Raw genomic sequence first — 25,089 nt, forward strand, 5'->3', positions numbered from 1 at the left:
TGATTCAAAAATAGGTGGGAGGGCATGTTGTGATGAGGACATAAGAAGTCTGCAAAAAGTTATAGATAGGGTTGAGTTGGACACAATTTGTCAGATGGAATTTAATGTAGGAAAGTGAGCTGGTGCACTCTGGTCAGAAGAATCAAAAGGCACAACATGTTAACGTATAAACAAGGCCACTTTACTCTTTCAGCCTGTTCTGCCATTCAATAAGAACATACGTGACCTGATTTTAACCTCAACTGTACATTCTTATCCTTGATAATCTTTCATCCCCTTTGGTAATCAAGAAACTAGCTACTTCTGCATTAAATAGATTTACAGATTCTGCATCCACTGCCGTTTGAAGAAAGGAATTCCAAAGACTAACAACCCTCTGAGAGGAAAAATGTTTTACCATCTGTGCTTTGAGTGAGCGCCCCCTCATTTTTAAACTATGACCCCTAGTTCTAGATTCTCCAACAGAGGAAACATGCTTTCAACATTCACCTGATCAAGTCCCCTCAAGGTCTTACATGCTTTAATTAATCCACCTTTGTCTCTTCTAAACTTTAGATGGTACAGTGCTGGCCTGTCCAGCCTTTCCTCATAAGGCAATCTGCTAATTCCAGGTATGAGTCTAGTAGACCTTTTCTAGATTGTTTCTAGAGCATTAACATCCATCTTTTCAACACAATAACCAGTACTGTACACACTACTCCAGATGCATCTTTTATTTAAATGGAGAGTGTCTCCAAAACGAAATGCAGTATGGAGGGATCTGGATGTCCTTGTACATGAAAGACAATGAGATATGCAGTAGCACCAGTTAATAAGAAGGCAATGGAATTTTGGCCTTTATTGCTTGGGTATTGTAATTTTAAAATGGTAAAGTTTGTTACAACTACTTGTATTAGTGAGGCTCCTCCTGGAGGTTCATGTACAGTTTTGGTGCCCATGCATAAAGAAAAGAAATACTGGCAGTGGAGGAAATTGAAAAGAGATCTACTAGATTGATTCCTGGGATGAATGTAATGACTCATCAAGACCAGCTAAAGAGGTTTGGCTGTTTTTCATTAAAGCTGAAAATGTTGCTGGAAAAGCGCAGCAGGTCAGGCAGCATCCAGGGAACAGGAGAATCGATGTTTCGGGCATAAGCCCTTCTTCAGGAAGGGCTTCATTAAAGTTGAGAAAGATGAGGGATGGTCTTAATGAAACATGCAAGATTCTGAGAGAGCTTGATCGGGTAGACACAGTCAGTTCTGCTATAATGCGATCTTTTCCATTCTTGAGCAACCCCATGTTATAAGAAAATTGCATAATAGCAGCACTGTTTGATTAAATTGAGCCAGAACTGCATTATAACCAATACACACTTTAAAACTTCACACTTTAGAAACCGTGTTCCTAACTCGTTAATGATGTTATAGAAAGTTTGCATTAACGAAATGTACATTATAGCAGAACAGTCTGTACTGAGAAGATATCTCCACTAATGGGGGAATGTCAAACCAGGAGACATAGCTACAGAATAAGGCAGTGCTCATTTGAAACAGATGCAATGAATTTCTTCTCTTAGGGGATAGTGAATGTCTAGAATTCTCCACTCCACAGAGTTCTGGATGCTAAAACACTGAAATGATTTAAAGAAGAAGTTAATGCATTTTGAAGGGGAGTTGAGGCTTGAAGAAGATCAACTATGTTCTTATTGAATGGCAGGCAGGCTTGAGGGGCCAAATGGCATGCTCATGGTGCTATTTATGTTCTTCTCCATGTTAGGTCCGAGAGGACATGACAAGATCAATGCTAAAAGGATATTTTCCATCATGTTTCTCTCAGTAGTTTCATGAATATTTGGAAATCTCTTCTTCAGAGAGCAAAGGAGGCAGAGATAGATTGATTCTTGGCTAACAAGGGATTTAAAGGTTATCAAAGGAATGTGGAGTCGAGGCCCCAGTTGGATCAGCCGTGATCTCACTGAACAGCAGAGCAGACTCAAGGGGTCAAGACGCCTAATCTGCCTGTCATATGTCCTTATATATATTTTTAGCGAATTGTACTGCTCGCCTTACCAACATGACAGAGCTTTTGATATTTGAAGTTATGTCCAGAAAATTCAAATTTTCATTGGTGTAATTATTAATTAGTGATGGTCTGTGTGTGTGATGGCACCATGCAGGTCATTCATGGAAATATCCTCTTTCTCCTGTAGGGAGTATCTGATATCAGTTTTGTGGTTTCCCGTGTTGAAAGCAGTAACTCAGCAAGTGTAGGATCATCATGTAATCCTACATCTTGCCACTTTGTAGTGTCACCTTGCACATCTCCATCTCATTATATCCAGAGCAAAATATTAAAACATTCTTTTGGAAGTAGTCAGCTCTTTAATGCTTGAAATTAAATATGGTTATAGAATAAAGGTTTTATTTCCAAGACTGTACAGTGGAGGCTATGACAATGATAATGTCATGTAAACATGATGATATAGATACCATGGAAGTAGGAGCAACAGCTCAGACGTTGTATTTAAGTAGAATGTACATAGTTAATAGTGAGTGAATGAAGTATCACTTTAAAATGTTCTCAGTCTCCAGCTGGATCTGTACCCTTGAGTAGTACACCTCAAACGTCCTCTAGGACACCACACAACATCAATAGAGAGATTACCAATTCAAAAGGATCCATAAATACAACTGAAATGTAAATTAGATATCCTGTCTGCTGTACTGTTCACTGCCTGAGGAGATTTTGTCACCCTTTCAAGTATAAATCAATGGACAGTTTGTTGTTGTAAGAAGAAACTTTGTGAATACTGTGGTATAGCGTTTAAGTGCTGGTGAAACCTTTCAGTTTATTTTCTTTAACATTAAGAAGAGATTCCTTAAGACCTATTTCTTTGATCAATCTTTTGATCATTGGTCCTAACCTCTTTTTATGCAGCTTGGTATCAAATATTGTTTGATGATGACTTCTGTGAAGCTACTTGCACTGCCATATGAGTGCTAGTTGTTGTTGAAATTCAGAGAAACCCCCGAATTGCATTGAGGTATTCTTCCTTAGAATTAATATGTAATCTTTCCCACATAAGGTCTATGGCATTATATTTTATTGATCATGTAGAAATATGTTATGCAAATGAGATGAGAGTACTACCATTGGTTTCTGAAGGTTGATATCATTTGGAGGTGTGTCTTTTCAGTGATCTCATAGAGTCATAGAGATGTACAGCATGGAAACAGACCTTTCGGTCCAACACATCCATGCCGACCAGATATCCCAACCCAATCTAGTCCCACCCGCCAGTACCTAGCCGTCCCTCCAAACCCTTCCTATTCATATACCCATCTAGATGCCTTTTAAATGTTGCAAATGTACCAGCCTCCACCACTTCCTCTGGCAGCTCATTCCATACCACCCTCTGAGTGAAAAAGTTGCCTCTTATGTCTCTTTTATATCTTTCCCCTCTCACCCTAAACCTATGTCTTCTAGTTTTGGACTCTCCCACCGCAGGTAAAAGACTTTGCCTATTTATCCTATCCATGCCCCTCATGACTTTATAAACCTCTATAAGGTCATCCCTCAGCCTCCGATGCTCCAGGGAAAACAGCCCCAGCCTATTCAACTTCTCCCTATAGCTCAAATCGTCCAACCGTGGCAACATCCTCGTAAATCTTTTCTGAACCCTTTCAAGTTTCACAATATCTTTCCAATAGGAAGGAGACCAAAATTGCATGCAATAGTGGTCTAACCATGTTTCCAGTTTTTTAGCTATTCCTGTTGTTTATAGTGAGTAACGACATTGTCTCTCACCAAAGCCATATATGTCAATTTAACATCCAGAGAAAAAGAAATGGTTAGGTGAATTCAGGAATTTGTTTGTGACAGTCCACTCTTTTCCTTTCAGTGGCAGAAATTGGCATATTTCCCAGCAATAGATTTTCCTTTGTGGAATGATAATGCAGAATTTGGATGTTATGAATGTTGATCCATCATGCAGGGATTTAGATATAAAGTAGCTGTTTCTACTAATATTATTGTGAAAAACTCGCCAAAATAAGTGGTACCTTTCTATTAAACTATCATTCTTCAATGACAAATGAAAATAAATTTTGAGGCTGAGTTTATTTGATATATTCAGTTGAAGAATCATGGCTAATTATTAAAGATTCAACCGAGGAGGTCGCAGTGAAACGAACTTTCTGTGTTTTTTTTTCTTAAAGTGTATACTCCAGCTCAGTTAGTGCTATAAACTATAGGCTTTTAAACTGGGCTTGCTGGGTCCCACTGGGTATGGAAGGCAATCTCAGGAAATCAAAATTGTCAGATTTTTGTCATAGAATCATAGAGATGTGCAGCATTGGAACAGACCCTTCGGTCCAACCCGTCCATGCCAACCAGATATCCCAACCCAATCTAGTCCCACCTGCCAGCACCCGGCCCATATCCCTCCAAGCTCTGCCTATTTATATACCTATCCAAATGCCTTTTAAATGTTGCAATTGTACCAGCCACCACCACTTCCTCTGGCAGCTCATTCCACACATGTACCACCCTCTGCGTGTACAAGTTGCCCCTGAGGTCCCTTTTATATCTTTCCCCTCTCAAACTAAACCTATGCCCTCTAGTTCTGGATTCCCTAATCCCAGGGAAAAGACTTTGTCTATTTATCCTATCCATGCCCCTCATAATTTTGTAAACCTCTATAAGGACACCTCTCAGCCTCCGATGCTCCAGGGAAAACAGTCTTAGCCTATTCAGTCTCCCCCTATAGTTCAAATCCTCCAACTCTGGCAACATCCTTCTAAATCTTTTCTGAACCCTTTCAAGTTTCACAACATCTTTCCGATAGGCAGGAGACCAGAATTGCACGCAATATTCCAACAGTGGCCTAACCAATGTCCTGTACAGCCGCAACATGACATCCCAACTCCTGTACTCAATACTCTGACCAATAAAAGAAAGCATACCAAATACCTTCTCCACTATTCTATCTACCTGCGACTCCACTTTCAAGGAGCTATGAATGTGGGCGGTACAGTGGCACAGTGGATGGCACTGCTGCCTCACAGCGCTAGAGACCTGGGTTCAATTCCTGCCTCGGGCAACTGTCTGTGTGGAATTTGCACATTCTCCCTGTGTCTGCGTGGGTTTCCTCCGGGTACTCCAGTTTCCTCCCACAGTCCAAAGATGTGCAGGTTATGTGAACTGGCCATGCTAAATTGCCCGTAGTGTCAGGTGAAGGGGTAAATGTAGGGGAATGGGTCTGGGTGGGTTGCTCTTCGGAGGGTCAGTGTGGACTTGTTGGGCTGAAGGGCCTATTTCCACACTGACAATAGACAATAGGTGCAGGAGTAGGCCATTCTGCCCTTCGAGCCTGCACCACCATTCATTATGATCATGGCTGATCATCCTCAATCAATGTTCTGTTCCTACCTTATCTCCATAACTCTTGATTCCACTATCCTTGAGACTCTATCCAACTCTTTCTTAAACGAATCCAGAGACTGGGTCTCCACTGCCTTCTGGGGCAGAGCATTCCACACACCCACCACTCTCTGGGTGAAGAAGTTTCTCCTCATCTCTGTCCTAAATGGCCTACCCCTTATTTTTAAGCTGTGTCCTCTGCTTCGGAACTCACCCATCAGCGGAAACATGTTTCCTGCCCCCAGAGTGTCCAATCCTTTAATAATCTTATACGTCTCAATCAGATCCCCTCTCAGTCTTCTAAACTCAAGGGTATACAAGTCCAGTCGCTCCAATCTTTCAACATAAGATAGTCCCCCCAATCCAGGAATTGACCTCGTGAACCTACACTGCACTCCCTCAATAGCCAGAATGTCTTTCCTCAAATTTGGAAACCAGAACTGCACACAATATTCCAGGTGTGGTCTCACCAGGGCCCTGTACAGCTGCAGAAGAACCTCTTTGCTTCTATACTCAATCCCTCTTGTTATGAAGGCCAGCATGCTATTAGCTTTCTTCACTACCTGCTGTACCTGCATGCTTGCCTTCATTAACTGGTGTACAAGAACACCCAGATCTCTTTGTACTGCCCCTTTACCTGACTTGACTCCATTTAGGTAGTAATCTGCCTTCCTGTTCTTGCCACCAAAGTGGATAACCATACATTTATCCACATTAAACTGCATCTGCCATGCATCTGTCCACTCACCAAACCTGTCCAGGTCACCCTGTAATCTCCTAACATTCTCCTCACATTTCACCCTGCCACCCAGCTTTGTATCATCAGCAAATTTGCTAATGTTACTATTAATACCATCTTCTATATCATTAATATATATTGTAAAAAGCTGCGGTGCCAGCACTGATCTCCGCGGTACCCCACTGGTCACCGCCTGCCTTTCCGAAAGGGAGCCGTTTATCACTACTCTTTGTTTCCTGTCAGCCAACCAATTTTCAATCCAAGTCAGTACTTTGCCCCAATACCATGCACCCTAATTTTGCTCACTAACTTCCTATGTGGGACTTTATCAAAGGCTTTCTGAAAGTCCAGGTACACTACATCCACTGGATCTCCCTTGTCCATCTTCAGAGTTACATGCTCAAAAAATTCCAAAAGATTAAACAAGCATGATTTCCCCTTCATAAATTCATGCTGAGTCTGACCTATCCTGTTACTGCTATCCAGATGTGTCATAATTTCATCCTTTATAATTGACTCCAGCATCTTTCCCACCACTGAGGTCAGACTAACTGGTCTATAATTTCCTGCTTTCTTTCTCGTTCCTTTCTTAAAAGGTGGCACAACATTAGCAACTCTCCAATCCGCAGGAACTGATCCTAAATCTATCGAACTCTGGAAAATAATCACCAACGCATCCACGATTTCTAGAGCCACCTCCTTCAGTACCCTGGGATGTAGACCATCAGGCCCCGGGGACTTATCAACCTTCAGACCTAACAGTCTCCCCAACACCAATTCCTGGCAAATATAAATTCCCTTCAGTTCAGGTCCCTCAGCCACTGTTACCTCTGGGAGATTGCTTGTGTCTTCCCCAGTGAACACAGCTCTGAAGTACCGATTCAACTCTTCTGCCATTTCTTTGTTCCCTGTAATATATTCTCCTGTTTCTGTCTTCAAAAGCCCAATTTTAGTCTGAACCATTTTTTTCCCTTTCACATACCTAAAAAAGCTTTTACTACCCTCCTTTATATTTTTGGCCAGTTTACCTTTGTACCTCATTTTTTTCTCTGTGTATTTCCTTCTTAGTAATCCTCTGTTGTTCTTTAAAAGTTTCTCAGTCCTCCGTTTTCCCACTTATCTTTGCTATGTTATCCTTTTTCTCTTTTGACTTTATACTTTTCTTAATTTCCCTCGTCAGCCACGGCCACCCCTGCCTCCTCATAAGTATCTTTCTTCCTTTTTGGAATGAACTGGTTTAGGGTGAGAGGGGAAAGATATAAGAGACCTAAGGGGCAACTTTTTCATGCAGAGGATGGTACGTGTATGGAATGAGCTGCCAGAGGATGTGGTGGAGGCTGGTAGAATTGCAACATTTAAGAGGCATTTGGATGGGTATATGAAGAGGAAGGATTTGGAGTGATATGGGCCAGGTGCTGGCAGGGGGGACTAGATTTGTTGGGATATCTGGTTGGCATGGATGGATTGGACCGAAGGGTCTGTTTCCATGCTGTACATCTCTATGACTCTATACTTGTTCACATTAAATTCCATCTGCCATGTTCTAGACCATTCACTTAGACCATTCAAGTCTTCTTGAAGCCTTCTTACATCTTCCTCACTGCTTATGTTTCCATGCAGTCTAGTGTCACCAGCACATTTGGAAATATTACAGTTAGTCCCCACAAAATTACCTGTATGGATTGTGAACGGTTGCAGCACCCCACTAATATTGGCCTGCTGTCCTGAGAATTATGTGTTTCTTCCTACTCTCTTTTCTGTCTGTTAACCAATTCTTGATCCATATTAATAAAGGCAAAATACTGAAGTTCTATTGAACACAAAACATGAACTCTATTTCTCTGTGGCTATCAGACCTGCTGGGATTTTTCAGCATTCTATGTGTTTGTTTCAGATTTCCAGTAACCAGTCTTCTGTGTTTATTCAAGCCATTTTCATTTACTTCCTCCAGTTTCTCTTAAATCTTCTCATTGGGAATCCTGTGCTGTATTATTTCATTTATTTAACATACTTCTACATATCTTTTGTTTCTTTTCTTTTCCCGATTCATTTTTCAATCCATCCCTCATCCAAAATTCACAGATACATTTTCCAGCCAATATTGCTGGATAAACATGAGTTGCTGGATTTTCAGTCAGCATGCGGTGAGTTGTGTGATTTGAGGGAGTTGTTATTGTTGCTATTCTTGCTAATCACTAACTCAGACCCAGTCTTAAACTGTGTAACATTTCCTGGGAAAGTATTCAGATGAGTCCTGCATATAGAATCCCTACAGTGCAGAAAGAAGCCATTCGACCCATTGTGTTCGCACAGACCTTCCAAAAAACACCAGATGCTTACCTATCCCCCTCTTTACTATGGCCAATCTGCTTAACTGCACATCTTTAGACTGGGAGGAAACCATAGAACCCAACAACAGACACAGACATGTGCAAACTCCAAACAGATAGGACCCAAGACTGGAATTGAACCCAGGTCCCTGATGCTGTGAGGAGGCAGTGCTGACCACTGAGCCATCATTAATATTTGGGCAGGTTTCTGACGCTGATCTCAGAATTGGAGAATTCTGTGAGAGTCATGGACAGAGGAAATCAGTTCATCAAAAATTTAAACTTCCTGGGCAATCTTAGCAGGTGCATGTCTGTCAGGACTTCCTGATGCACATCTTCAAACTTAAATCCCAATTTCAACAGGACAGATTTCCTGCATCCATATCAACTCCACAGTAATACTGATTTATAGACTGATATGTAGAGAGCTGGTTTCCAGACACTTGCAGTACCACCTTTTTGGAACTAAATGTAGCAAAAGGTAAGTTCAACCCATACAAAACCTTGTACCTGGCCATAGAGGTTTCAAATTTGGCATTCCAAGTAGTGCAGTGAAAATGGTTCCAACCTCTGTGTGAGAAAGCAATTAGAAATAGAAAACAGACATGACATACTGACGCACTTATTCAAACTGAAGATATTGCACCGTGATCATGAAAACATGAGGTTCAGGGTCAAAAGCTGTGCTGTCCATGGTGAGCCTTCAATCCCATTTGTTTCATCATTTTAAAGTGCCACCAGGTTCTTTCTAACAGCCTGAACTGCTCCTTATGGAGCTCCTCAGAGTATGTGAAGATAAGCTGGGTGAGCAGATTCTTGCCATGTTCTCAGCTGGAATTGACATGCAAACAGTCTGAACAGGGAGAGGGATGTGACAGTTTAAAAGAGAAATGATGCAAATAGTACTCACATTTTTTGCAAATACTTCCAGCAGAGGCATGAATTGATTCCCACGTTAACTCTTCCTGGGTATATTACACACTCATAAAAATCTCCACTGCCTTAAAGCTTGAGGTTACAGATAGCATCAGCTGCATAAGATAATGCTGGCAGCTATAATTTGCTCCATTGACTCTGATAATGACTTCACGTTGCAGACACCAGCTGGTGTAAATGGGCCTTTAATTGAATATCAGCTGGGTTGGACTGTGGTCTCCTCCTGCATTTACTAGACATGACTGATTACAGCATGTCAGTTTGATTTGCAAGCTTCATACTGTTAGTTTTTATCACAATGATATGTGGAGTTACAGACTCCTCTGCTGAATCCTTGCCAAGTTAAGCTTCAAATCACTGGAACTGAGTGAAATAATTTTTTTTTTTCGTTAAGTCTATAGGAGCAACCAGAGTTTAAATTTTGTACTTCATTCTACCAAGTTGTGTCATTACACAGCTAGGGATAAACAGTGACAGGCAAGTAACTGTGGCCAACATTTAATATAGTTTTATCTCACCAAATAATTTAAATCATCCTCCACCCTTTTTGTTACTGCAGGAGAGTTAAAGCCAATTTAATTTTGGCAAATAAACTAATCTCCAAAAAGATCTCTATAAGTCATGAAGCACTGTGCATCTGGAAAAGTCTTTGATAACTTATCTTGAGATTTTTTTTGCCTCTAATGGTAACAGTGATGTCAGAATTGGAACTCCTGTGAATGACGCTGTAATGCAAATGGATCGTAAATTAGACTGTAAACATTTAGTTAGTGAATAAAGTCACCAAAGCATAACTTAATTACACTCTGACCCATTATTGGGAATATATGAGTTTAAACTTAATTTACGAATCATTTTAATCATCAATCATCATTGCTCAGTCAACTGCACTCACTCCTTTCATTCTACTCACTTTCCCCTGGTTCTCTTTCATCCATCCAGCACCACCTGCCTCTCTTATCACTATTCTCTGGGCCACATTGCCACTGGAAAAAAAATGAAGTAGTGTTCAAAGTTTGTGCGAAGATTTGTAGCTCGGGTGCTCGTTGCTGTGGTTCTGTTCGCCGAGCTGGAAGTTTTTGTTGCAAACGTTTCGTCCCCTGGCTAGGCGACATCATCAGTGCTTGGGAGCCTCCTGCGAAGCGCTTCTTTGATGTTTCCTCCGGTGTTTATAGTAGTGTGTTCATCCATCAGATGTCTAAGCATGTGTGCACAGGATTTTCAAAGCCATTTGCACTCCTCTAGCTATGAAGATTCGTGCAGCTGAAACAAAAGCTCTCCCGCTATTTATTTCTCTCTCTACCCAAGTTTTGTTACTTGCTTGCTCTTGTTTACTTCTGATTTGTTCAGCCTCTTGCTTTACTTGGCCACTTGTGCATTCACAGTCCTTTGGCCCCATTACAGTCATCACTAGGATCCTACTTCCTGAAATTCCCTCCACTGTCCTCCTTAAAACCTGACTTAAAGTCTAACCTTTTGAACAAATTTATTTTTGTACTTCCTAATATCTCCTCCTTTCAATCATTCATCCCTCTATTTCTGATTAATGTGACTTTAGGCTCCTTAAGCATCTTCCAAACCCACAAGCACTTTTATCTAGAAGGACAAAGTCGGCAGATACATGGAAAGACCACTACCTGCAAGCTCCTTTCCAAACCTGTTACCATCCTGACTTGGAAAATGGCACAGTTTGTTCAGTATCACTGTGTCAAAATCCTGGAAGCTCCTCCTTGTTAGAATTGTGAGTCTACCAGGCATATGGACTGCAGCAATCCAAGAAGGCAGCTCACCACCACCTTCCCAAGGGTAACGGGTTCACTAATGTCCTTTGGGGAAGGAAACTGCAATCCTTACTTGATTTGGCCTATATGTGACTCTCAACCCCTGCATTGTAGTTGACTCTCAACAGCCCTCTGTGCAGTTACGGATGGCCAGTGAATATTGGCTTGCCCAGCAATGCACACATCCTGTGATTGAGGAATAAAAATCTAGCACTGGGCAATAATACTGGCCCATCCAGCAATGCCCACACTCCATGAATGTCTAAACAAAAATTCTTACAATGACTTTCTACTTCAAAAGCATTATAAAAATATAATTAGCTGTTAATCAAAAAGAAAGTAAATAATTAGAAAATAAAAGATAAACATAAAAGAATGTTCATGATCATGGAATCATTGGTAAATGTACCATTGAAGTTTTGCTGCAGTGAGCTATAAATGTTTTTTTGCGTAGAGGAAAGTCAGTTTGATCCATTGACCCTGCTATTTAGTGAGCTGTGTGTTGAAGTCCAGCTGAGAAGTTACAAATCCCAAGCATAAAGGTTTTCTGAGTGTCCCAAGGATTTTAATTGAAGAAAGTTTTTTAAACCTTTTTCCTTGAAGTTTCCTGACAGACCGACAGATCCCAATCAGATCAGGATACCTCCTGCAGAGGAGTACATAGGGAGAGACTGCCCTCTGGGGATGAGGCAAGATGGTGTTCATGGCCAGGAGGATCAGGAGATAGTGATCAACAGGGAGCGATCATGGTGGGAGTTGGTGAGCAATGGTAGAGAGCACACTGAGGTCATTGTACCATGAAGTTACAATTTAGCTTGTTCGGTTGGAGGAAACTTTGTTGTTCTTCCTGGCCTGCAAGCTGCCATGACGGCCCCAACATCATAGGTCAACAATTTCCATTTAAATAGCAACTTTAACGTAGCAAAGCATTCCAGATGTTGTGCAGTGGTTTATCAAAAACAAATTCACATTAACTGCATGAAATGATTTTAGAACCAATATCAAAATGTTGTCAGAGGTCAGTTTTAAGAAGTCTCTTAAATCAGGAGATGGACATGTAGAGAGGTTTAGAAAGGGAATTTCAAATCTTAGAGCTTTTGGCAGTTAAAGTCACAGCTACAAATGTTGGAGCAAATCTATATCAGAGCTGCATGAAAGACCTGATTTGGAGAAGTGCAGAAATTTTGAAGGATTTAGTTTACAAAGATAGGGAGGGGGTGATTTAAAAGATGAAGAAGGAAGTATTTAAATCATGGAGATGCTGAATCAAGAACCAATGTAGTTCAGTGAGTTCGGAAGTGTTGGGGGAATTGGAAGTGGTTCAATCCAGGAAGTGGGAAGAGAGTTTTGGATGAATTCAAGTTTAAGTAGGCTAGAAGTCTGGAGGTAACAAAGACAAGGATGAGTTTCATCAACTGGTGTGTTGATGGAGAAGATGGATGATATTACATGTAGAAATATGTGGTTTTGGTGATTCCATGGATGAATGGCAGAAAGTTCATCTCAGAGTCAAATACAATACTAAAGGGTCTAATGCAAAAGAGGCATGTGTCTGGGCAGAAGGATACAGCTGGTGGTTGATACTGGGGCTTGTGGTGGGAACTGAAGACAATGGTTTCTGCTTTTCCTAGTATTTAGTTAAGAAACTTTCTGTTCATTCAATACAGTGTGATAAAGCAGAGATAGTGGATTGATTTCTCCTTGTTTCCTTTGATATTCCAGGTTATCTGAGACTTGAAAAACCAAGCCAGCATTGCTTAAAAATAAAAAAAAACATTAAAACGTTTTACTGGCTGGCTTGCTTCTTGCCAAAGGAATGATCATCCATCCTAAGCCCCACTTTCATTCAAACCAGAATTAATAGGGATTTGAAATTAAAAGGTTCAACTATCAACTATCTTTGGGGAGTTGTTATCCTCATTGTATTGTATTATTGCCAGAGCAATCCAAGATTATTCCCATTTCTTCTTATTTGCTTCGTTACTCTAACTTCATTTCCTTTTCTTCCAGCATTTGCTTCAAATGAATGAAGAAGAAAACTGACTTGTTAATAATACATTTTGATAATCTTTAATGATTTTTGTTTTATTTTTACCCACAGCTAAATTCGACTGCAAAGCAGCTGATTGAAATGGATAAACTGTGCCTGGCAGTTACACAGAATGCTGATGCAGCTCCATCAGCTGCTACCAATGCAGGAGCCAGCTCAGCATCCAGCTCTCCTGTAAATAGTGGGGGAGCTGTCAGTGCCATCCACAGACGCATTGATGGCAAGAAAAATGCCAAGAAGCGACATTCCTTCACTTCGTTCAGCATGTCACACAAGTCTTCCCAAGCCATCACCAACAGGCACTCGATGGAAATCAGTGCACCAGTTCTCATCAGTTCCAGTGACCCCAGAGCAGTTGCCAGGATTGGGGAAGTACCACATCTATCATCTAGTGCACCATCCCAGGTAAAGTAGCATGAGCAAAGCAAACAAGTCAAAAGTAACATGACCCCTAATACACACAATACTTTATACAGAGGGGAATTTATCTTCAAAGTGTGTTTTATTTGAAGCCTTGTATTTTCTGGAAAGCTACACTTGGTAATCAGGAAGGTGTAGCATGGTAATAGTCTGATGATTCATGGATGCCTATAACTGCATGAAATAAAACATCTACAAAAAACCTACATGAGGCTCAGTGGTTAGCACTGCTGCCTCACAGCACCAGGGACCCATGTTCGATTCCACTCTCAGGTAGCTGTCTGTGTGGAGGTTGCACAATCTCCCTGTGTCTGCGTGGATTTCCTCCAGGTACTCTGGTTTCCTCCCACAGTCCAAAGATGTGGAAGTTAGGTGGATTAGCTATGCTATATTGCCCATAGTGTCCAGGGATGTGTAGGCTAGATGGATTAACCAAGGGAAACGAAGGGTTACAGGGATAGGGTGAGGTGGGTTGGAAGTTCTTCAGAGGGTCAGCATGGACTCAATGGGCTGAAAGACCTATTTCCACACTATAGGCATTCTATGAAAGTTAAGTCATTTAGAATTAATTTACTGTCTCTGGGAAATCACAAAAATAGCTCCAGTAGAAAGTAAGGGCTGTCATGCTGCCATAGAATAAATGTTCTTCTGAGCCTTCAGCTAAACTAATTGTTAGGATACAGGAGAGAAGGTTTTATTGGCAATTTACTTGTGAATACTCACTACTTGAAATGGCAAAATGTTCCATTCACAATTACTGACATCCTTCACTTTAATGAATGAAATTTATAAATGTGGCTTGAAAATGTTTAGCTAAATGAGAACACATGCTCAGTTTACCCAATCATTTTACTCCTATGGCAGTTATATCTTTCCCAAGATAAAGGGAACAATATTGCATTTAATACTGCAGGCATGGTGTAGCTAAGTTCCTATACATTTGAAGCTAGACCTGATACTACTATACTGAAAACGTCTTGCAATAATAGCTAATATTCCATTATCCCCTAATAGCTTGCTGCACCTGCATGTTAGCCTTCAGGGATTTGTCACAAGGACACCTAATTCCCTTTTTACATCTACACTTCCAATCTCTTACTATGTAACCATGGGTTGGTTAGCTCAGTTGGCTGGACAGTTGATTGATGATGCAGTGATGCCAAGTGTCAGTTAAATTCCTGCACCTGCTGAGGTTACCATGACAGACTTCCCTTTCCAACCTCTCCCCTCACCTGAGGCATGGTGACCCTCAGGATAACTCACCACCAGTTGCCTGTCTCTAATGAGAGAGCAGACCTGTGGTCTTCTGGAACGAAAGTGACTCTACCTTTATTTCAGAAATACTCTGCATCTTTGTTATTCCTGCCAAATTGGATAATCTCACATTTTTCTACATTATGTTCCATCTGCCATGTTCTTGCTGATATACTAAGCCTGTCCAATCCTCCTGAAGTTACTTTACATCTTCTTCATAACATGTATTCCCACTTAGCTTTGTGTATTCACATATTTGGAAATACAGTATTACATTTGGTGCCCATCTTCAAGTCATTTATATATGGAGTTCAAGTACTGATCCTTGAGGTAGCCCACTGGTCATAGGCTGGCAATGATAGAAAGGCGTGTTCATTCCTGATGTCTGTTTCCTGTCTGTAAGCCAATCATTAATCCTTGCTAATACATTACCACCTGTCTTATGTGCTTTCATTTTTCTAACCAGCCTCCTGTGGGGACTTTACCAAAAGCCTTCTGAAAATATAAACATAGCAATATCTGTCATCTCTCCTTTATCAATTTTGTTTGTAACATTTTCAAGAAAATTCCAACAAGTTCATCAAATACAATTTCTCATTCTCAAATCCAAACTATGCCCAATCATAGTTATCAACCAGGTATTTACTTACCTAGCATTTTCCCTACCACTGAAGTAAGGCTCACAGGTCTGTAGTTGCCTGTTTCTCTCTTACTGTCTTCTTAAATAATGCAGTGACCTTTGCTACCTTTCAATCTTCAGGAAACATTCTAAGTTCTTTGGAATTTTGGAAGATGATTAACAATGCTTTGACTATCTTTGTAGCCACCTCCTTCAACACTTTGGGGATTTATCAACTTTCAACTGCATTAATTTCCCCAGTACATCCTTCTTACTAATGCTAGTTTCCTTCAATTCCTCATCCTCCCTTGGTACTTAAATCTCTAGTTCTGGGAAATTTCTGATATCTCCGTGGATGAAATCAGATGAAAAAAACATTTAGTTTCTCTGCCATTTCTCTATTCCCTATTATAAATTATTCTGATTCTGTAATAGATTCACAAAAGCTTTTTCAGTCATTTTTTATGTTCTTTGCTAGGTTGCATTTGTATTCTATTCTACATTTCTTTATCAGTTTCTAACTCCTCATTTGTTGTATTCTACAAGCCTCCCAATCTTGAGAATTTTTGCCATTTTTGACAACATTATAGGCCTTTTCTTTTAATCTTTTACAATTCTGAATTTTTTTTAGCCACAGTTCACACACCTTTTTTGAGTTTTTTCAACTTGAAGGAATGTATTATTGCTATAAATCATGTAATAGTTCTGTAAAGACTATCCATTGTCCATGTAGAGTCAGGCCTTTTTCCGAATCCACCTCAGCCAATTAGTGGTTCCTTCATAATTTCCTTTATTCAACTTTAACACGCTTGCTTTAGAATGAACAAACTCAGTTTCAACCTTAATGCAAAATTTGATCATATTGTGATAACTCATATTGAAAGGTTCTCTTATGACCAAGCTGTTACTTAGACCTTTTTCATCACGTAATGCCAGAACTAAAATAGCACATCCTCCAGTTGGTTTCTTTTTATATTGCTCTGGAAAACCATCTCTAACACACTCCAGAAACTCATCCTCTACAGTTTTAGCACTCAATTGGTTTATGCAGTCCATATGCAGATTAAAGTCACCTATGGTAACTGTATTGCCCATGCTATAAGCTTCCCTCATCTCCTGATTAGTTCCATGCCCCACACAACTGTTACTATTTGATGGCCTATAAATAACCATGATCAATGTGTGCTGCCCTTTGGTGTTTCTTAATTCCACGCAAACAGATTCCAGATTGTTCTTCCAATCTGAGATTGTTCCTTATTGATGTTCTCTTCCCATTCCTTATTATCAACACAACTCCATCTCTTTTCCCTTCTTGACTGTCCTGCTTAAGCATCAAATGTCCTTGAATATTCAATTCCCAGATTCAGTCACCATGCAGACATGTTTCTCTAGTGGCAATCAGGTCATATCCATGTTTCTCTATTTGTGCCTTTAGATCACCTACCTTTTTGTGAATGCTGAGTGCATTCAGATAGAGTGCCCTTGACTTTATTTTTTTTTGACACTATTCCACATCTTCTGAGAGAAGTAATTCCTCCTCATCTCAGCCTTAAGTTGATATGCCCTCTGGGATACCCTAGAGTCTCCCATGAGGAACGCATCCTCTTAGCATTTACCCTGTAAAGTCCCCTAAGAATCCTGGAATTCTGTAAAGTCCAAACCTGCTTAGCCTTTGCTCATAAAACAATCCCTCCATTCTAGGAATCATCTTGGTGAACTTTCTCTGAACTGCCTCCAATGAGATATCTTTCCTTAAATAAGAAGACTAAAACTACTTACAGTATTCCAGATGTGGTCTCACCAGCAGATGCATTAAGATTTCCCTTCCTTTATACTCCAAATCCTTGAAATAAGGGCCAACATTCCCTTAGCCTTCCTGGTTACTTGCTGCCCTGTGTGCTGGCTTTCTGTATTTCATGCATAAGGACCCCAAAGACCCTATGTGTTGCAGTTTCCTGCAGATTGTAACCATTTACATAGCACTCTGTTCTTTTGTTCTCCTTTCCAAAACATGATTGTACACTACAGCTTCTGAATGAAGAAACCTCTCTTTATCTCACTCTGAAATGGCCTACATTCAAGATTAGCTGCGGTGGTGTTGGTCGATGCAATGCTTTTGACTTTCCTGAATGTCCTAGATTCTCAAACAGTCCCTCTGACTTACAAGGAAGCAAAAGTAAAGCAAGAAGGAAAAAAGCAAGAAAATAGGAACTACACACCGGCTAGCCTGTCATCAGTAGTAGGAAAAATGATAGTGCCTGTTTTTAGGAACATGATAGTAGGGGACTTGGAAAATGATAATATGATTAAACTGAATCAATATCGATTTATGAAATGTCAAATCTTTGAGAAGTAACCAGAAGAGTGAGTAAGTGGGAATAGTTGAGTGGGAATCATTGGATGTTCAAAAAAATTGATACGGTGCTATTTGGGTTGTTACACAATTAGGTCTCATGGCATAAGGAGTAACACGTTAAGTAAGAATTGCTAATTGAGCAGGAGTAAACAGGTTGTGTTTGGATTACTAGGATAGTGGACAACCCTGAGGATCAATACTTGACCTTGTACTCAGAGGCTTGCAAGGGAAGAGTCACAAGGAGGACTGGGCTGACTGTTAGCTACTACACCTCTGCACTGTATCCATGTCTCCGATCATGCATCTCGGGCTGATCTGTTGCCTGTTATTTGTCACAACTGGAGCTAAGGAAATTACAGCCTAGGCAGGAAGAGCCAGTTACATGGTTCTGAAATTATTTTTCATTGATCACTTAAGGATATTAAGTGGAGACAGGACAGGATTCTCCATCCAAGTAAGTTTCAGAAGGGGTAGGAACATGTCAGGTATGCCTGGCTAATTTTCCAAATCTCCCACCTCCTTTCTGGCTTTATGTAGGCTGAAAGATGCTGGTTGAGAAAATGTTTGTATTCAGCAGGACTTGTGTGTCCTTATACATGAAGTACAGAATAATAACTTGCTGATATGCAAGCAATTAGGTAAACAAATGGTATATTACCCTTGCTTACAGAAGACTGATAAGAGTAAACAGGTTTTTCTACAATTATATGGAGCATTGATAAGGGAGTAGAAGTAGTATTTGTAGTAAAAGCGGGTTGGATAGGGAGCTCCACGTTATCCTGAAGTTCTGCTTAATGCAAATTTGTAGGCGTACCCCCACTAATTGACTTATTACAGGAGCCCTTACAGAATATGCTCCACAATTCTATAAGATCATGGCTGATGTAGTTGTTTTTTCAGCTCCAATTACCTGTCCACATTCCACAAAGTCTTGATGCCCTTGTCCAGGGAGCCTATAAACTAGTTCCTCTTACTTTCACTATTTATTTTATTTGCCCAAACTAATTCTACATCTTAAGGTTTTAGGTTGAAACTACCTCTCAATCCTGAACTAATGCCATCCTTAATTAATAGAGCAACACTATTCCTAACTTTCTGTCATTCCAATATGTCAAATACCTGTCCAGCTTTGGTCACCTTTCCACTTTGTCACTGCAATACTTGTTAGGTCATATTTACGTACCTCTCTGTCTCTCTATGGTACCTACTCATTTTTTCCTTACAAACAACCTGATTTTAAAATTTAAAAAAAGACAAAGACAAAGATGCTGGAAATGAGAAATGAAAACAGGAATTGCTGGAAAAACTGAAGAAGTTCTGAAGAAGGGTGACTGGACTTAAAACGTTAACTCTGCTTTCTCTCCGTAGATTCTGCCAGACTTGCTGTGTTTTTTCAGCAATTTCTGTTTTTTATTTCAAAATTCCTTTTTTTTTTCAAAGGCCTTGCGGCTTTGTCCTCTGTGTCTCTGTACTCTCCACAACCTCAGTGCATCCTTTAAGTCACTTCTTAAAAACTATATAGGTTTTGGTCTTCTGACGTAATATTTCCTTAAGTGATCTGAGGTCTGTTTTGTGATGCCTCTATGAAGTGCCTTGGGGTCTTTCGTCATGCTAAAGGTGGTGTATAAGTATAAGTTGATATTTAAATAAAAAGGTATAGGTTAAGTTACCATAGTCCCAGAGGACCATAGAACTGCTGTCTCATTAGAGAGTGACAACTGGCGGTGGTTTAACCTGAGGGTCACTACACCTCAGGTGAAGGGAGAGGTTGAGAAGGAGAGTCCTTCATGTTAATCTCAGCCGATGCAGGTATTGGACCCACACTATTGGCATTACTCTGCATTGCAATCCAGCTGTCCAGCCAGCTGAACTAGCTCAAGCCAATTCAGATTTGAAAGTGCAACCTCATCAATGTTTTTTGCATTAACTTCACCCTTTTTTTATTTTTCATAGGCTTCATCTCTTAATGCTAGCACAGCTGCTGGTGCAGTTGGACCCAGACCAGGGACAACCACAGGGGACCAGAGCACAGCATCAAAACCCCAGCTACCACTCAATATGTAAGTGATCATTTCTGATTAAACTATGCCAGCCTGGATATTGCACACCCAGAGCTTTGCAAGTATGTAGTGAACTTGTGTCAAACTCACTCAGGAGTTGGTTTCACCCATGCATCACCGTTCTGTCTTTTCTGTGGCCCCTTGGGAAGATTGCAAACACAACAGACACAGCAAATCTGTAATATAAACTACACCAATGAGGACCAAATGAGATAATCCACCAATTTTCTCAGAAACCCCCACCATTTTGTTAAGCTCAAATAGAAATTTAGAAAGCATGAGCAGGAGTAGGCCAATCAGTGTGTTCATGCCTAATCCTCGGTCTCAATGCCATAATTTTGCTCTCTCTGCATCCCCCTTGGTGACATTAATGTGGAGAAATCTAGCTATTGTTTTCAAAATGTATTCAGTGACTTGACTTCTGCCACCTTAGGTGGAAAAGAGTTCACCACTCTCTGAGTGAAGATGTTTCTTCTCATCTCAGTTCTAAATGACCTATCCCATTTCCTGAGACTATAACTCCTAGTTTTAGGACCCCCAAACATAGGAAACACCATCTAGCATTAACAACTCTCTTCTCCTGTAAAGTGCTCTTCGAACCGACCTTTCTGACTCTGGCAGCAGTATCTTGGTGTCGAAGTGCTCCTGTGAAGCATCATGGGAGATTTACTATGATCAAGGTGAGATTATAAGTGCAAGTTGTTGTTGTCCAGAAGACAAGTTGCCATTGCAACAGGAAAAGATACTGCCTCATCAGAAGAACATAAGGAATTACCCAGAAAGCAGACAAAACAAAACTCTTACGACAGCTTCCAAAGTAACAATGTGTGAGAAAGTTCTGGTGGAATCATCATCAACCTCAGTCGCAAATGTGCTAGTCTTGGGAGGTCAAAATCAATTTCTGATTCAAATCTTTCCTGAATGTAGTCAGCAAGGTATCAGGCACTCTGCTGAAGCCCCCATTGTGGGATGGTCAACCAGAACTCGGAGTGGGTGATCTGATCCCAGAGTGGGGTAAGCGTGGAACAGCAGTACTTTTCTTGTCCTTTGCAGTGGGTACTTGCGCAGACATTTCCTTAATCCTCATACCTTCTATAGAATAGGAACTCTGAACAGATTAAACATACAGTTCTGTGACACATAAAAATAGATCCGGTGGTAGGTACAGAGACAGATTTGAACTCCTATTTTCCCTTTCAAACAGAGCAAATCAGTAGAGGATTATGTTAAAGATGAACATGTGAGGAAAAATTGTAATCTTATTTCACAACAGCTTACTTATATCAGCATACAGCACATGTGTTCTGCCAAATTATCAAACAATTCTGTTTCTGCTGGTCAATCAAGTACAGTTGAGTTTTATTTCTCTTGAATTACATGGTGAATCACACAAAAACACTTTGAACTAAGCACGCCCAGAGGGACTTCCTAAAGTATTCTAATTTCAAGTACATGTCAATGAAAGTCACTGCTAGTGAAATGTCAGATCACAGAACTCCAAGGCAACAGCTAAAATACATAAACCGGCATTCTACAATCTATTTTTTTTCTGATATTGATTAAGTTGGGGGCAATATGTTGTGGTTAAGGATATTTGTAGTTCAAGGTCATGTTGGTTAATGCTACTAAATCCTACCATTGTCTAAATTCTACTACATTTAGGCACCTTTGTCTTTGTAGAATTAATGAGCACACAGAGCTAAGTTTAAAAAAAAATTAATGCAAGTTAATTAGATATTAAATCTGCTTCTATTCTAATCCAAAATGTTGGAATACAATTTTGAAGCCTGAAAAAATATTGGATTTATATAATGATTTCTACAACCTCAAGTTGCCTCGATGCATTTCACAGTCAATTAATTCTTTTGAAATGCAGTCACTGTTGTGCTGGCAAAGCCAACTGTCAATTTGCATAAAGAATTAGGAGTCAGTGATGTAACTAGCTGAGATTTTAGCATACAGACATGTGCCTGCAGTGAACTATATAGATATTTTCCGGAGAGAAAGAAAGATTTGCATTTATATAGCATCTTTCATAACTTCAGGACTTCCTAAAGCACTTTACAGTCACTAAGGTCCTTATTTTGTAAGTGTAGTCACTATTGTAACATAAAAATATGCAGTAGCCAATCTGTGCACACAAACTCCCACAAAGTGAAGTGTGTCAATATTTAGGAGAAAGTGAGGACTGCAGATGCTTGAAAAATGTGGTGCTGGAAACACACACCAGGTCAGGCAGCATCCAAGGAGCAGGAGAGTCGACATTTCAGGCATAAGCCCTTTATCAAGAATGTGGGGAGAGGGGTCTAAGAGATAAATAGGAGGGGAAGTGGGGCTCGTGAGAAGGTGGCTGGGAAGGCAATGGATGAATCCAGGTGGCGGGGTTGATGGTGATAGGTCAGAGCAGAGGATGGAACAGATATGTGGGAAGGAAGATGGACTGGTGGGACAGTTCAAGTGGGGCGGTGTCGAGTTGGAGGGTTGGATCTGGGGTGAGTTGGGGGGAGGGGAGATGACGAAACTGGTGAAATTGATGTTGATGTATTATGGTTGGAGAGTCCCAAGGTGGAAGATGAGATGTTCTTCCTCCAGGCATCAGGTGGCTAGGATTTGGCAGTAGAAGAAGCCCAGGACTTGCATGTCCTTGGGAGAGTGGGAGGGGGAGTTGAAGCGGTTGGCCACAGGCCAGTGGGGTTGTTTGGCGCTTGTTCCAGAGATGTTCCCTGAAACGTTCCATGAGTTGGCGTCCTGTCTCTCTAATGTAGAGGAGACCACACCGACACAGCAACGGACGCAGTAGGAAAGCATTTGTAGAGTTATAGATCCTTCTCAAAATGAAGGACAGCAGAGTTCCTTTGCAGGTCTGGAGAGTGTGGCCCTGAGCCGGGAGAATAGGTTGCGGAGCATGGCTGCGAGGGTGAAGCAGAGAATCCGGAGGGAGAAGTGTTTCTGGAGGCTTTGGATTTGCTGTAAGCAGTGGGTGTCCTGGTCAGGTCCAAACAATGATGGTCTGAATGTAGTGCTCAGTCCATGCAGGTAGAGTCGGTTGCGTAGGCAGATGCTCAGGAAGGTGATGTGACTGTAGTCAAAAGAGAAAATGCTGGAAAATCTCAGCAGGTCTTGCAGCATCTGTAAGGAGAGAAAAGAGCTGATGTTTCGAATCTAACTGACCCTTTGTAAAAGCTAAAAAAAGGGGAGAAATAGGGAGGTATTTATACGAGGCTGAGAGAAGGTGAGTCATGGCTCCAGAAGCAAAGGTAGCAATAAAGAGATGATGATGACAGTGCATAGAGAGATTATAGGGAGATTAGGAGCTGGGAATGACCAAGGCTGAAGCCAGTGCTGTGTGACAAAATATGTGGGGGATGGGGGGGAGGGATGAAGCAGAGGCAAAATGGAAAGTCGGAGGCAAAGACAGCCACTGAGAAAGGAAATATGGCTGTGGAAGCGAGTCTTAGTAAATACCTTGAGTAACACTGAGAGAGAAAAAGAAAGCAGTGAAGGTGGACAGGGGGAGAGAGACAAATGAAAATCCTGTCAGAGAGAAGAGCAGTACTTCTTCAGGGTCGGCATTCCTGGAAGAGAGGTGGCTGTGGGTTAAACACTGGATAAAAGCAAATTACTGCGGATGCTGGAATCTGAAACCAAAAGAGAAAATGCTGGAAAATCTCAGCAGGTCTGGCAGCATCTGTAAGGAGAGAAAAGAGCTGACATTTCGAGTCTAACTGACCATCCCCATCCCCCACATATTTTGTCACACAGCACTGGCTTCAGCCTTGGTCATTCCCAGCTCCTAATCTCCCTATAATCTCTCTATGCACTGTCATTATCATCTCTTTATTGCTACCTTTGCTTCTGGAGCCATGACTCACCTTCTCTCAGCCTCGTATAAATACCTCCTTATTTCTCCCCTTTTTTTTAGCTTTGACAAAGGGTCAGTTAGACTCAAAACGTCAGCTCTTTTCTCTCCTTACAGATGCTGCCAGACCTGCTGAGATTTTCCAGCATTTTCTCTTTTGGTTTCAGATTCCAGTATCCGCAGTAATTTGCTATTATCTATATGATGTGACTGTCATGGTTGGTCAGCTTCAGTATACGGCTGAAGAGCTTCAGGGCAGAGGAGACAACCTGGGGGTGGGGATGGGGAGATGGTTGGTGTGGGGGAGGGGTTGCAGTGAGAGAGAAACTCACTGAGATCCTTGTAGAGAGAGGAGGAGAACTTCTTCAAGGTGGGCATCCTTGGAAGAGGCTTCGCAGTAAAATTACAGCGATTCGAAGAAAGTGAGCACTGCAGATGCTGGAGATCAGAGTTGAAAAGTGTGGAGCTGGCAAAGTACAGCAAGTCTGGCAGCATCCGAGGAGCAAGAAAGAATCAACGTTTCAGACATAAGCCCTTCATCAGGAATGTTGGGGGACGCAGTGAGGAAAGGGGCTGAGACATAAATAGGAGGGAGTGTGGGCTTGGGGGAAGGTAGCTGGGAAGGCAGTAGGTGGATGCAGGTTGATGACCCGGTCTATCACCATCACCCCCTACCTGTGTCCACCTATTTACTGCCTTTCCCCCAGCTCCCCCCCACCCCCCTCACATTTATCTCTGTCTCCAACTCCACATTCCTGATGAAGGGTTATGCCTGAAACGTCGATTCACCTGTTCCTCGGATGCTGCCTGACCCGTTATGCTTTTCCAGCATCACATTTTTTCACTGTCAGTGATTAGATAATCTGCTTTTTTGTGGTATTTTAGGGTTCAGTATTGGTGAGGTCAATATTCTCCAATATTGTAAAAGATCAGCTTCAGAAGGCATATTGAACTTGGGGAGAAAGTGAGGACTGCAGATGCTGGAGATCAGAGCTGAAAATGTGTTGCTGGAAAAGCGCAGCAGGTCAGGCAGCATCCAGGGAACAGGAGAATCGACGTTTCGGGCATAAGCCTTCCTGAAGAAGGGCTTATGCCCAAAACGTCGATTCTCCTGTTCCCTGGATGCTGCCTGACCTGCTGCGCTTTTCCAGCAACACATTTTCATATTGAACTTGGGCCTCAGTTTATCATCTCGCAACATTTATCTCAAGAGGGTTGGAATATAAAAGCACCGTTGTGCTACTGAGACTTTATAAAGCTCTGGTTAGGCCCCACTTGGAGT

At 41.2% G+C, this 25,089-nt stretch overlaps 1 protein-coding gene across 4 annotated transcripts in view; it reads left to right on the top strand.

Moving 5' to 3' along the window:
* Positions 1–25,089, top strand: part of sh3rf3 (SH3 domain containing ring finger 3) — a 377,685-nt gene that overhangs the window by 307,705 nt on the left and 44,891 nt on the right. For all 4 annotated transcript variants that reach the window (XR_015757438.1, XM_043691783.2, XM_087988130.1 and 1 more), the window contains 2 exons: positions 13,291–13,644; positions 19,842–19,948. Coding sequence is in view for 3 of the 4 variants with exons in the window: in XM_043691783.2 (XP_043547718.2) it covers positions 13,291–13,644; positions 19,842–19,948 (461 nt within the window). In the remaining variant the exon portion in view is untranslated. The remainder of the gene's footprint in view (positions 1–13,290; positions 13,645–19,841; positions 19,949–25,089) is intronic.

The sequence above is a fragment of the Chiloscyllium plagiosum genome, unplaced genomic scaffold (genome assembly GCF_037043375.1).
Source record: "Chiloscyllium plagiosum isolate Xiang-an unplaced genomic scaffold, Cpla_swu_hap1 HiC_scaffold_6, whole genome shotgun sequence".
NCBI lineage: Eukaryota > Metazoa > Chordata > Chondrichthyes > Orectolobiformes > Hemiscylliidae > Chiloscyllium > Chiloscyllium plagiosum.